Genomic DNA, 14,977 nt, shown 5'->3' with positions numbered 1-14,977 from the left:
ATAATGGCATACGCATCGATGCCATGCAGTGCGGCTTCCCTTCCGTTGCCCCACTGTATAATGGCATACACATCGATGCCATACAGTGCAGCTTCGCTTCCGTTGCCCCAGCTGTATAATGGCATACACATCGATGCCATGCAGTGCGGCTTCGCTTCCGTTGCCCCACTGTATAATGGCATACGCATCGATGCCATGCAGTGCGGCTTCCCTTCTGTTGCCCCAGCTGTATAATGGCATACACATCGATGCCATGCAGTGCGGCTTTGCTTCCGTTGCGCCATTGTATAATGGCATACACATCGATGCCATGCAGTGCGGCTTAGCTTCCGTTGCGCCATTGTATAATGGCATACGTATCGATGCCATGCAGTGCTGCTTTGCCTCCGTTGCCCCAGCTGTATAATGGCATACACATCGATGCCATGCAGTGCGGCTTTGCTTCCGCTGCCCCATTGTATAATGGCATACACATCGATGCCATGCAGTGCGGCTTTGCTTCCGTTGCGCCATTGTATAATGGCATACGCATCGATGCCATGCAGTGCTGCTTTGCCTCCGTTGCCCCAGCTGTATAATGGCATACACATCGATGCCATGCAGTGCGGCTTCGCTTCTGTTGCGCCATTGTATAATGGCATACACATCGATGCCATGCAGTGCGGCTTTGCTTCCGTTGCGCCATTGTATAATGGCATACACATCGATGCCATGCAGTGCTGCTCTGCTTCCGTCTCTTGAATGTGAAACGGCCTGGACATTAGTAAACTGCCCCCGTCAGTGAAGTGCAGTGCTGCTCTGCTTCTGTTGCCACATTTCTAATGCCCTGAAGGTTAGGGACCTGCATTACAGCTTTGCCTCAGTTGCCCCCATAGTTAAATGCCATGGGATGTTAGTGAAGGGCGGTACTGATTTGCCACAGACATCTCTAATCCCCAGAAGTGCTTTGCCCCCATAGCCCCACTGTTTGGGATCTTCAGCCCTTTCGGTGATGCTATAGTCTGAACACGCAAAAAAACATGCTTTGGAGCACAGGAAAAGAAAGAATAGGTCCAAACTATTATGCGATTGAACAAAGGAAGTTTTAGGATTTTGGCATCCAGCCTACATTTTCCACATGCTAAATTGCCTCCAAGTACATGTTTTGGCGTTTTTTGGATACTCCTGCTGTTTTTGGCATAGCAGTGGTGTGCAAGCTATTAACCATATGAGTCGTTTGCTTTGAGAAAGCAGGGCTGACTAACAGCATGGTCCAGGCTATGCAGGCGCTCCCGCTGAACAGGCAGAGTAACATTCCCTAGTCCATGTTATCCTCGGAGTAGACCAGGAAGTCGCTTTGTGCAAAAAAGCAAACCTTTTTTGGAATGAAACTCTTGAGAATTGACCCCATAACTCCGGTTTGAGCGCATCCAACTGGTAGCAGTGGGTCAGATAATGCGGTTACATGGCGCAACATCAACCATGGACGAGGACAGGCACACTCAGAGTAGGCGAAACCGGTGAGCTGGCTAGGGTTTGTTCCATGATGAGGGCCCCACAGAAAGAGTTTGACCCTTTATCTGCGTGGCGCCAACCTGCAGCGTCAGGGCCTGCTCAACACCCTGGCAGCCAATTCGTTTAGTACTTTTATGGGCCGCGAAAGAAATTGTAGCAGTGCAGTGTTCAAATCTCACATTTGGCCTTAGGCAGGATAACGAAGGGCTTTAGTGTGCCTTGAAAGTGCCAAGTGGTGGTCGAGGAGCTATGCATTCCACTAACCTCCTGAACCTTCTTCCCTCCCCATCCCCAGTGGAAACCGTCACTAATAGTTCCTTACTCAACATGTCCTAATGATTTGCAGAATCCAAACGTTAGACTCTTCAGATTGCTTGTATCTTTGTGAATCTTTTAGACAGAATATCGTAATTGTGATGATTTTACTAATAAGGAATCGCTGCAAAGACACCACATATATCCACCCTTGAAATATCCGAAAATATGCATGATTCGCACAATACATTACCTCACCACAGCCTCATGCAGAGGCAGTACATTCCCTCACCACAGCCTCATGCAGAGGCAGTACATTCCCTCACCACAGCCTCATGCAGAGGCAGTACATTCCCTCACCACAGCCTCATGCAGAGGCAAGACATTACCTCACCACAGCCTCATGCAGAGGTAGTACATTCCCTCACCATAGCCTCATGCAGAGGCAGTACATTCCTTCACCACAGCCTCATGCAGAGGCAGTACATTACCTCACCACAGCCTCATGCAGAGGCAGTACATTCCCTCACCATAGCCTCATGCAAAGGCAGTACATTCCCTCACCACAGCCTCATGCAGAGGCAAGAGATTACCTCACCACAGCCTCATGCAGAGGCAGTACATTACCTCACCACAGCCTCATGCAGAGGCAGGACATTACCTCACCACAGCCTCATGCAGAGGCAAGACATTACCTCACCACAGCCTCACGCAGAGGCACTACATTCCCTCACCATAGCCTCATGCAGAGGCAAGGCATTACCTCACCACAGCCTCATGCAGAGGCAATACATTACCTCACCACAGCCTCATGCAAAGGCTCTAAATTGCCTCACCACAGCCTCATGCACAGGAAGCACATTGCCTCACCACAGCTTCATGCAGAGGCACTACATTACCTCACCACAGCCCCATGCAGAGGCAGTACTTCACGCAGAAGGTCTGTGTATTGTTGGCTTTTCCAACTGTATGACACTAAATAGAAATGTCTTTACATCTGTGGCGGTCTTTAGTGGTGAAATCTTTTGTCAGTCAGTACTGCTGTTAAAGGTCCTGGCACCCTCCCAACCCGGTGTAATCACAATGAAGTTATTTATTTTTGCCTTTTGAAAGGCACCCACTTCACACTGCAGTCCCCTTCCCTGAACACGTATTTAAGGTGTAGAATATGTACAGGACGTTTCCCAGAAAATGTGATTTTAGAAGCTAGTACTGCAATGGGCTGCAGGTTGAGCGAGAGCCCAACCTTCCCGCGCTGGTTCCTAGTCTGTAAGGGCTGTTCCCTTTGCTTCTAGCCAGGCCAGGATGTCATTTGCAGAGCACTAACACTGTACTAATGCCATAGCCCGCTGCTTCTTACTGTATTCTGTTTGTCTTGTTTGGCTGTTATCTTCCATGCAGTGTTGAAGACAGTGCCCTTTACAGCGCGAACAGCCAAGCGTGGCTCACGATTTTTCTGCGAACCTGTTCTCACTGAGGAATTCCATTACTAAAATAATACCTTTTCACACCAGATGTTCTAAACAGGTTGCTATAGGTTTTTGAAATATATATATTTCTCCATGTTGTGTGGATCTCAAACAAGGCCCCCATGATTATGATTGGATAGTAATGCTTGCTGTCCACTTGGAGTGTTATCACACGTGGCCTGGTCACCTCATTGCATGTTCTGATTTTCTCTCACCTTTGTCTTCTCTGTCACCTCTTGCATGAGACATTTGGCCATCCTTCCATTTTAAGGGTACCGTTAACCCCTGCACTGGATGGCATAGAGCATCACGTCTCGATTGCACAGAACGCCAGGCTGACGGACAACCTTTCGACTGCCATCTTTATTGGGCACGAGGTGCATGCAGGAGGTGGGCGTGAAACACAGCAATTGACGTACATGTTCTATGCCAGCTTCACTGCAGGGCGTCTTCTGCACGAGCACTCGTGGATGCCTCTGTAGACATGCGAGTGCGATGCATGATCCGAACTCGGACCCCGCTGGGTTTTGAGTTTTCCTCGCATAAGTAATCTCTCCCTGGTCTGAGTGTGGTTGAACATACCCTTACTTTTCAGAGATGCTAAACATCTGTTGCATGCCAATTTGTGCATGCAAAACACACTCAAATTAATGTTCTCATTCTGTTCAGTCTACAGCTAAGTGAGTTACCAGTTCCATGGCAAAAATGTAAAATGAATAGGGAGAGTTGTAGCAAACCAGCCATACTTCCAATGTGAATCTTAATGCTGGCAGTACCAGTTTCAGATTATGGTGGGGCCACCTAGAAGTCATTCCAAATCTCTATATACATTGTCAAAGGTGAAGCAATCCAGCACGAAGGCACGCTTCCTTCACAATGGAGCCCTGCTTTACTCGTAACTGAATGGTGGCACCTCAACATACTTGATTTTCAGATGTGGGTTTTCTGCCCATGAACGTTTTGTTCACGGGTGGATTGCCCGCAGTTTTACTGCGCGGGCCCTCGTTTTGACCGTTCATTTAAAAAAAGGGGGTCCCGAGCAATTTTTCTCTTCCGCCGCCAATGTTAAGGATGCGGGTGGGACACCCCCACAACCCCTGAGGCCAAAGATACCGAACATGGGGAGCGCTCATGTTTGGTATTTTCGGCTTCAAATTTATGGCAAAAATTCGAACTAATGTTAGTGACCGAATTCGGTCAAATCTACCATTCGTTCAAATGTTTTCGATCAATTTGGGTATTGCTTGATTTTCATCTGCATTCTGGTTAGCCTTTGACACCTGGAAGGAGATGCAGCAGTGAAGGTTGACCTGCCTTCCTTCCTCATCAGGCTACGTACGACCTGGTCCTTGTATAAAGGAAAGGAGGGGCTGTCAAAAGGAAGGCAAAAGGTTAGTGCATGCAGAGCAATTGACTGTGGTAGAGGAAAGAGCAGAGAATGGAAAAACAAGCAACGTCCGAGAAAGGAAGGGGCCTAAAAGAAGAAAGCATGGGGTATAGCAAATTATGAAGGCCGAAGGGTAGATTTTCGGCTGCAAGCAGGATCTGATGGGGACAATGGGCAGATTGGGGGAGGGGGTGGCTAGAGTACAAACAAGGGAGATAATCAATTCATGGTGACAACGGTTTCGACAGTGGATCAGGGAGAGCAATACTTGTTGCGGACAGACTGGCAATGAGCAGCACATAAACTCCTAAGGAAGCAGAGGAAAGATGAGGAGAAGCAGGTAGAGCAGGCTCTACTGAGACATACATAGAACAAGAACTCCTCGGGTCAAAGGCAGACAGAAGAGGTTTAGAGGAGCGAGGATCCAGGGTGATAAAAGGAGAAGAAACAGGAACACTATATAATAGAGGGCAGAGTAAAAAAAGAAAGATGTCAAAAGTACTGAGGACATAGAGGCAGGCTGAATTAAACCTGTAATAGCTGATGACAACAGATGGATGCGCAGAAGGTAAAGGAGGGGGATTACCGACTGGTGCTAACTGGGGAGCAGGGGCACTCCGGGAGAGAAGTCTTGTGGGATGACACAAAGGTAGACTAGGGAAATTCGATGATGATGTATTGCTTCGGATAAATTATTAGGCTTGCAAAAGGAAGGGCAGCAACAACTACTAGGAAGTAAAAGGGCACAGTTCAGAGTAGAGGGACAAAGCCAAGGAGAGCAGAGACAATGAAGAATAACATGGCAAATAACTGAAAAGCAAAGGAGTTGGGGACTGGCGAGGAGAGCTTATCTTGTACGAAGACAGGGGACCTCATACCGAGGTTGGTGCTAGTCATGGCGCTATTAGCGCCATGACTAGCACCATTACCGGTGCCGTGTCCACCCTCGTTCAATGGGGATTTACCAGTCTAGTCCGACCTTTGCGGGACCGGTAAATCCCCATTGAAAATGTCAATCCCCATTCCCATTTGAGCCCCCATAGGGCTCAATGGGAATGGGGAGGGTGCTAATAACAGTACCGTAAATTACGGTACCGTTATTAGCCCTGAAGTCCCTTTGCGGGTCCCGTCCTTAACTCCTGCTAAAACCAGGCATTAAGGAAGGACCCACAAAGGGACCTCGGAATAGGGCGCAAAGGGATTACCGGCACCGGTATCAATACCGGTGCCCGGTATCCTTTTGCGCCCGGGTCGTAATGACCCCCAGGATGTCAGTAGGAACTACTGAGGCGTGGTGGAATGGGGAAAAAAGGGAGAATTGATTGCGGCAGACAGATTTGCAAGGGTGCGGTGAAGGGAGGTGCAAGACTAGTAACTCCTAAAGAGGAAGAGGTATACAAATGAAGACAATAGAGAAAGGAACTACTTGGGATGGAGGGAAGTAGGAAAAACCAAGGGAATGCAGTGTCTGTTTAGAAAGGGAAGATCAGGAAGTAACAAGGATAGATGGAGTGTCATGGGAAAAGGAGTGTTTGTAGGATGACAGGAGGCTAACGTGATGGGAAAGGTGTACGAATTGAAAGAAATGCAGCATAGAGGAGGAAAAAGGGTAAAACATAGGTTCCTGTGAGAGGGAGCAGGTGGGAAGGAAGAGGGAGGGAGAATGAACTGCTGAGATAAGATAGCAGGCTCAGGAGAAAACAAGAAAAACAAGGAACTGCATTGGAAAGGAAATGAAGTTGAAAATGATGAGGGCAGTGGCAGACCTTAGAAACTGATGAGGAGAGAGATGGGGGAACAAAAACATAAACCTATGAGTTTAGATAGGACAAACAAAGGGAAAAGCAGGAACCACAGAAACCTATTGGTAGTGTGGATGTGTAGGAGGGAGAGCAGGTGCTTTGAAGAAAAGCAAGCAATATGGAACATAAGAAAGTAAATATCTGTTGAGGACAGAAAGTGCATAGGATGTAGACTCACATGAGAAAAGCAAGCAAACACCAGTCAAGAATGTGGCAGGATAATACTAGACCACAATATCTGGCAAAATGTTTAGGTTTTGAGCCATATTTAGTCTTGTTTACTGTGGTTTAACTATGCTAGATAAGGTATGGTTTCTGCTGGGAAAATCAACATAGTGCATTCACCACTGGACCTTAGTAATGTGTACTGGGTGCAAAACCGGTATGATACCTAGTGAATGCAAGTGCATAGTTAATTAGAAAGGCAAAATTGGAGGTTGACAGACTGGGTTCTATAGTAAAATGGGATTTTGTCTGTAAAATGCTTGAGAAAACAGATTACATTCAAACATGTATTAATCTTTACTGATCTGACATTGCAGCTTCCGTCCACAAATACAAAGAGGGTTACGAGTTTCCCCGTATCCTGACGGAAATTCCGGAGGGATACAGGGGAAGTGATCCTACCGTTTCCTGCACCTGATATCCTGTATTCCCGAGATATTCCAGGTGCCTGCAACGGCACTTGTAGTTTGCCGGTCTGGGAAAATGTAATGAGGGCCTCGACAGATCATGGAATGACATTACTAGTCATTGTTTCAATTTGGAAGAAGAGGTACACCCACATTTCCAGTCAATCAATACACATGAATAGGGAGAGAAATTGCCTTGGAGTTGGGTAACAACTAAAAGCACATTGTTTTAACACAAAAACAAAGTTAAAACTGTTGTCTTTGGTAAATAATCAAAGGTTTACAAAGCCAACAGTGTTATTCTGGTCTTTTAGAAACATGTTTAGGAATGCTTCTTTATTTCATTTTCTGGAAAGAATCAACTGAATATACTCTCTTTTATTTAATTATTGTGTTAAATATCTTCCTGGAGCCAATCTTCAAAGCAGCTTGTGGCTATTCGTGAACAAACAGGGTGGCCATCTTGTCCTTTTTCCTGCTCTTTCTAACCTTCTCTCGAAGCCTTGACCTCATGTCCTCCTTGCTCTACTGGCTAACATGCCATGGAATCGTGAACACTGAGTTGAGTTTCTTTCATTTCCATCCCATTTTTTTATTTAACCACCATTTTGTGTTTTCTCCTGTTTAGCCTTAAAGAAGAATAATATCACTAAATTTCCAAATGTTCACTCGAGGGTAAGGATTTCTTCTAGCACACCGGTGGTGGAGGATACACAGAGCTGGCAAGCATCACCTTTTACTTAGCTTCCTCCTCTCTCTGTATGCCAGACCAGTTGCTGCTTCTATAGCTAAAAGTAATACTGGTGATCACGCTAACTCACATCACTTGGAAAAATGCTTACAATGCATAATTCCCTCAAAGAAAAACATCGAATAGAAAGAGGTTTTACATATCTGCAATTTTCCAAAACCTCTTTTGGGTATGAGCATTAGTCTAATCCTATTGTATAGATTTTTATCCGGATTAATATAATTAGCGGTTTATGCTAATGCATCTTTATTGCTGGTCAGTCTTTGCATTTGGCTTTTTTAAGTGTTGAACATTAAAGCTTATATATATATATATTTATATAGCCAAAACTTCTTTGCACCTTTCTTGTTCAATGTCATGTCAACATGTGCTGCTTTCGGTGGGAATCATTGCTTCGTAAGCTTTATGGCTTTAGATCCACTGTCACCAAGAGTTATGGTGATTTCAGTTGGAAACGATTTTCTGTGATCTGTGTGCAATGTTAAAACATGGACAGATTTCAGGTGGTCGGTTTTATACAGTATTCCTATGACATTTGACTTTTGAGCATATCAAAAATATAAATGGACCAGCAATAATGGCATTACAGGACAAAAATAACCAAATCAAATTTCATGGCAATCTGGGTATAAGTAATGAAATTAAGAAAACAAATAATTGTATCTTGTTACGTATAGATGTAAATCTTGAAGACTTGAAACAGCATTCATAAAATGTGTTTTGCTCCAAAGTGAACAAATGTCACATATGAGTTACACCAACCAAAAGAAAATATTGGGTTAGATTTTGACAACCCCAATAAATATTCAAGATAACACCAGTATTACCTTTATTTTGGTTTTATTTAAAAAGGGCTCAAAATAACTTATCAATATCTGATAAATTGTTAAACACGTTTAACATGTTCTATCTTCCCAAGCTGCTTTGATTGGCTGCCAGAAGGGCTTTTTCTTGTGTATGGACAGACTGCATTTGTTCCTTCTGCTTACAATTTCCTGTTTGTCCTTTTAGATCTTAGAAGCCAGCCATATAGAAGAGCCGATGCGGTGAGGAGAAGCGTTCGGAGACGCTTTGATGATCAGATCTTGCGCTCTTTCAATGGTGCTGAAATTCCCATGTAAACTGGAGTAACGTGTACAGAAGAGGGGGACCTCATGCCCCCAGTCGATGCTCCACGGGAGATAGTGTGTGTTACCAAGTAACTTCAGCCTTGGATACCATCGGTTTCCATCAAACTTCGCAATCTTGGAGACGTATTGCATAGGAACTATAATGTGATGGGCTCCGGGCGCCGACGTGAAAACCTTTTCATCCATAGCTAACAAGTGCCTAAAACTGAAATACCTGCTCAAATGAATCAAAGCAATAGGACTTGATTTGATTGGGTATCTTTTTACACCAATACATAATTCAGTATTTTTAACCAAAATGTAAAATAATTGTTGTGTTGTTTTTGTTACATGCAATTTTATTGCTTGGTCTTCACGGGCCATCCTTAGTTACCTGACATTTTGTAAATAATGTAGTTCAAATGCGATCGGCTGTGGACTTGAGCTTTCGGACTCACCATTGTATCGCCTGCTAAGGGGTATCAGCTGCACTTGATTCTCTGCAGGTAGGTAAGGGCTTAGAGTATGTGCGAAGGAAGCAACTGAAGCAGTGCAGCATCTCTTCACAATACTGAACACCCTGTGAATTCAGAAATAGGACATGGAACCCTGTAATTCAGCTATCAGAAGTTATGGCTTATTGTTTTTAAATGCTTATTTGAAAAGTTGGATGAGCAATGAGGGACAGTTAAATGATGTAAATGCGAAGTCTGCACAGACCCATTAAATAGCAATTGTTTTATTTATTAATTAGTGCTAAGATATTACCATCTCAATAATCAGTATTAGGCTGCCTGGGGACCAGTGTTCAGGTGTTAGCACCGCTTGTGGCACAGTGATACAGTTCAGAGTCCTACTTCAGTAGGATTTGAAATGTTTGGGAAGGTTGAAGCTAAACATGTTCTGCAAGCCTGCTCACACAGAAACATGAAATTGCTTTTCCTTTGAAAGATCAGTGGAAACCACTAGATCTTCAGTCATTTGTTTTCTTAAAGTGTTAAAACACTAAGTTGCAATAGACTACAATGTAGTTTGTCTTAACAGTTAACACTTCAGAGCACATTTATTCAGGATTTGAATTATGTTCGACTTTCAGAGCGATGAAGATGACGGTGCTCACTTATAACATGGAAGTGAGTCGAGTTACTGTAGGATAAGTAATCAGTTGGGGTTAAAAATTGAACTCAAATCGCTCAATTTGTATTTTCCAAGAGCTGCATTCTGCTTGCGACTTGCCTTTCTTTTCATCAATATTTTAATTGTAAAATGTATTGTATAGTATTTAACCGCTGACATTCTTTGCCCGTATGTTGTGCTTATGTGAACCACTGGTGGAGGTCCCATTTTCCGTGGATAACGTGTAGTTATACGATAACCTCTTTTTAAATGTACAGATATTTTGCTACAAAATTGGTGCCGCTTTTTATGGTTTTTACACTTCTCTTTTATCACCACTTAGCCTGTGGTTAATATTGTAAATATTGTTTAAAAGATGCAACGGCCTGTGCTATACAATCTTGAATGTTATTTTAACTTATAGTTTTGTTTTTTATATTTAACTCAATGAACAGTTTCGGGATAACACTTACCACTCAGACCTTTGCGTACTTATACACAGATAATGTACTTTAAAAATACTGCCTTTTACTACAGTGAAACAGATGTGTACTTTACTGGCTCAAGGGAACATGCCAATGTTTATTCTGCCATTTGTATCTTCTATGCGAAGTACGCATCTGCCTAATGTAATGTAAACATTGTTATTGGTTATATGACTAAGACACCATTTTGAGTAGCCAGTTAAAATTAAAACTAAAGAAGGACTTGCTATTATTAATATACACATGGACTTAAATATTGGCATGTTCTCCATCATGATTCCCTTATTATAGACATATTTCCTAGCAATATTATAAGTGTTTTATAAAAGCAGTTCATGTTACTTTTCTGGTCTGTTTATGTCATATGATCAAATAAACTATTTACACTACTACACCGTAATCTGCTGTTTTGACAGGTGTACTAACTGCAAAATAGCGTGTGTAATGTCTGCTCTCTAGTTGCACAGAAAGATAAGCTATTTATGTAAGACACTACTAAGTAATTGTCAATTGAAGCTTATGGCATGTGATACAAAATGAATGTGCTCACTTGACAGACCTCACAAGAGTGAATGCATGAGGATACAAATCTGTGATATTAATGTTGCAGCAGGAATATGAAACCACTTAACTATTGTGTTGGTTTCACATAGAACTTGTGGTGTTAAATATTGTATAAATATACCATTTATTTTAATTTTTTTATTTTAGGATTTGTAGAGCGCACTACAGCCCACGGGCATCGAGGCGCTATAATAGGAGCGTAAGAAGGCTTAATTCAGGGTTACAAGAATGCGGCCCAACAAGATTACTTAATACAGGTTGCTTAGTTACATAAACAGAGATACATACAGGTGGTACATGTGCACTGTCATACAAAGAGCCTGGTTTTGATGGCTTTCCTGAAGGCTGTATGGGAGTCAATCGACCTGATGTGAGAGGGAAGGGTGTTCCAAGAGATGGCGGCCAAGTTGGGAAGCTGGTGCCACCTGCTCGAACTCTGCAGGTTTTGGGTTCGGTGATCCTGTTGGAGTATGCTGCTCTGGTTGGCCTGGATGGAGTGGGTTTGGAGATCCTGTGGACTATGTAAGAGGGTGCCAATTCATGGACACATTTGTGCTTCAGAGCAAGGGTTTTGAAAATAATCCTTTCCTTGACGGGAAGCAAATGGACCTGCCTCCTGATCTCAGAGATGTGGTCCCGTCGTGAGATACCTGTCGCAGCCCTGAGGGCATTGTTTTGAGCTAGTTGAAGCTTGGCAAGATTCTTCCGGGATGTCCCTAGCAATTATTGCCCAATTATTGCCATAGCAATGGTGAGGCAGTTATGTTGGGATAAGAAAGGTCTGGCTGCTTTAAGGAGTTTAGAGTGGTACACAGAGGAAGATGCTATGGCATTAACCTGCCTATTCATAGTCAGGATAGGTTCCAGATATACGCCCAGGGTCTTAATGGCTTGAGAGACAGCGATAGGGATGTTATCGACAGTGAAGGAGCCGTATTGCTTGTCCAATTTGCCCAAGGTAGACAGGGATCCAATTAGCAGAAGTTCGGTCTTCTCACTGTTGAGGCATAGCCAGTTTTCTGCCAACCAGGATTGGATTGTTGAGTAAATGGAGTTGAGGGTGTTCAAATCAGACAGATAATTGCCCGAAAGGGGATGAGCACCTGGGTGTCATCTGCATAGTGCGTGTATGAGATGCCCAGGGCGTCATGGATTTTGAACAGAGGACTATTGAGCAGCTGATCACTCCTAGGCCAGCTATATTCCTGGAACCTATGTGCATTCATACCCATTTACTTTGACACTGTTCATCAAACACAGAGATGCATATCCACACATGTGAGTTCAGACCTATTGAGTTTGACATGTCTTGCAAACACAGGTAACGCACACAAACTGTTAAACCTTTTCAGTTGCTTTAGATGGTGGTGAAGTAAGCACACGACCGTTCCAAATGACACATCGTCAGTGTTTTCATAACTAAAAATGTTGTTACACTTACAATAAAAAATATTATTTCCAGACTACACAGAGAATGAAGACCTACAAAAGATTTCATTTATGTCTTGCATTGTTCATTTATGCATCAATCCGTGAAAACATTGCTTCGAGTTTAATTCCAGAACGAGTGCGTGCTGAATGGACAGTGTCGGCTGTTCTCATTTTAATATGAGACAGAGAATGGAGGATTCATAAAACATAGCAAGGCTGTTTGTTAAACACAATAGATCCATTGCCCACTCTAGCTAAGGAAAACTGTTTGCATTTTCTCAAAGGACATGTCCTAGGAAATTAACAGTTAACCATGTTCTCATTTGATATAATCCATGTAAACATGAATCTAGAAAATCTCACGGCATAAAAAAAAGTGTTTGGCCATGGATGTCAAACCAAAAAGAAGCAAGGTAGTCCCCTTAACCCACTGACCACTAGGGACAATAAAGACATAGTGCAAAAAGGGTTTGTACAAAGGGATAAATCAGTAAATTATTTTGAATACAATCAATGTTAACACACTTAATAAAGACCATCAAGCTCAAAAAGTTTTGTTAGTTCAAACATGTTTTCCGGCAAGTGACATCACATGTACAAAATTACATGCCAATGAACACAATAACCACACATTTCATCTATATTTATCAACTAGGTGAGACAAATACGAGAACACCTTTTTGTCGTTGATGTGGCAGGATTGTTACACAATGCCATGTTATGCTAGGATTGTTATGCTATACTATGTTATGCTAGGCTATGGTATACTACATTAGGCTCTCTCGCATACATTTAAACCTCAGATCTTCCCTCTGCCTCCCTCTGCACTCAGCACCCCAGACATGGCCAAACCCCTGCTGCGGCAGAAGACATGTCAGAGCTTCTCTTCTGCTTATTCTCTACAAGTGTATAGCATTAGCACCATATATGGGAGATAACAGTAAGGTTTCTGCGAATGACGCTTATCCATAATACAACACAATGTCCCTGCAAGGCTGCGTTAGAAGGTCACAAGTGAGATGTCGACAGTTCTTGCCAAATGTCTGCAAAATCGTGCACTTTATTTTTCTCGGCACTACACTCTATTTTCAGTTAAAGTTGATTTGCAATGTTGTGTATTCGCTCTCTCTCGCCCTACACCTCCTGGTATGTTCTATATTTTAGCTATGTAGATATCTGCGCTGCAGCTATTTTCAGCTCTACAGGTCACATTCATCGTGTCTGTCTACAGTCTGTTTGTTTTGCTTCTATGCGCTGTTTGCTGGCTTCAGTGTAGAGTCCCCATGAATTAGTGCTGCAGGCTATCCTGTGCGTTCCTTTTTTGTTTGTTTTTTTGCCATTTTCTATGAGATCTTTAGGATTACGAGTGTGTACAGTTACTTTGGCAGTCAAGTAAACAGATCGGTTTGTTTGTTTTTTATTTCTATAGCGCTCCAGACCCGGGAGTAAAAGGGCACTTAGTACAAGTTACAAGGCACAGTACATGGTAATAAGCAGTGATAGTTGAACAACAGATATATACATGGTAATAAGCAGTGATAGTTGAACAACAGATATATACAGAATATACAGACAGTGGAAGTGATAGCAACCAATAATGACAAAATGAGACATGTGCAATATGTACAGTTTATAGCTAAGTCTAACTTAAAGGTTGACGTTTTGTCAGAAGCCACCCAATGGCAAGTTTCCTGAACGACTGGAAGGATTTGGAAGACTTAATATTCGGTGGCAGGGCGTTCCAGAGTTGGGAGGCGAGGACAGTGAAGCTCGAGCCTCCGGCTCTTTTAAAGGTAAATCCAGGTACTGTGAGACACAAGGTATTGGAAGATCTCGTGGTTCTGATGGAAGATTTCATGCTCCCATATTGTAGCAGAGCAGGCCGATGCAGTCGCAGAGACTCTGACAGCCCATGACCCCTCTCTTCCCTGTATCAGAGCAGCTCGTTGCAGACACAGAAGTGCTGGCAGGCTGCTACACCTCATATAGAAGCCAATGTTTTTGCAAAATGTTCTTGCCAAACGTACAATGATAAAGACAAGTTCTGAACTACAGAATGCAGTGCGTGTGTAGTTCTATTTTAAAGGGCCTTTCTTGCAAACAACTAGTCTATCGTGTACATGTCATTGCTGGCGGTTTGTCATGTTCTGATTAAAACTGCTTCTGTTTTCTACTAGTGTTTGTATTGCTTGTTGCATTGGATGTTTTGATTCTCAATTGGTCAGGTTTAACAGTTTGGGTTAATGGATGTTCTTCTCACACTGGTCAAAGAGGAGGTTTAGATCCTCATTGCATTTTCTTGTAATTAAGGCACAGGGCCACCGTGTGTTCACAGTGTATTTCTGGTTTTCAAACTATTGAGACATGCTGCTGTCTCTAGGTTGAGTGAGCTTCAGAGTCACTGGGCCTGTGGTTAATGTGTGCCGCCACATAGACATGGTTTGTGACTAGGGGGTCCAGGTGTGTTGTTGCATGGCCCCAG

At 43.2% G+C, this 14,977-nt stretch overlaps 1 protein-coding gene across 14 annotated transcripts in view; it reads left to right on the top strand.

The window, feature by feature from the left end:
• The window catches only part of FMNL2 (formin like 2), a 798,413-nt gene extending 787,521 nt beyond the window's left edge, over positions 1-10,892 (top strand). For 5 of the 14 annotated variants that reach the window (XM_069616436.1, XM_069616441.1, XM_069616440.1 and 2 more), the window contains one exon: positions 8,802-10,892. In XM_069616436.1, the coding sequence (XP_069472537.1) occupies positions 8,802-8,911 (110 nt within the window). In that variant the 3' untranslated portion in view covers positions 8,912-10,892. Of the gene's footprint in view, positions 1-3,150; positions 3,277-7,667; positions 7,762-8,801 lie in introns of those variants that run through there. The other 9 variants (XM_069616437.1, XM_069616443.1, XM_069616447.1 and 6 more) reach the window with 5 other exon arrangements.
• The last annotated feature ends 4,085 nt before the right edge of the window (positions 10,893-14,977 follow it).

This window comes from Ambystoma mexicanum, chromosome 9, assembly GCF_040938575.1.
Source record: "Ambystoma mexicanum isolate Mex_15411 chromosome 9, UKY_AmexF1_1, whole genome shotgun sequence".
NCBI lineage: Eukaryota > Metazoa > Chordata > Amphibia > Caudata > Ambystomatidae > Ambystoma > Ambystoma mexicanum.
This window is presented reverse-complemented; position numbering and strand designations above follow the sequence as displayed.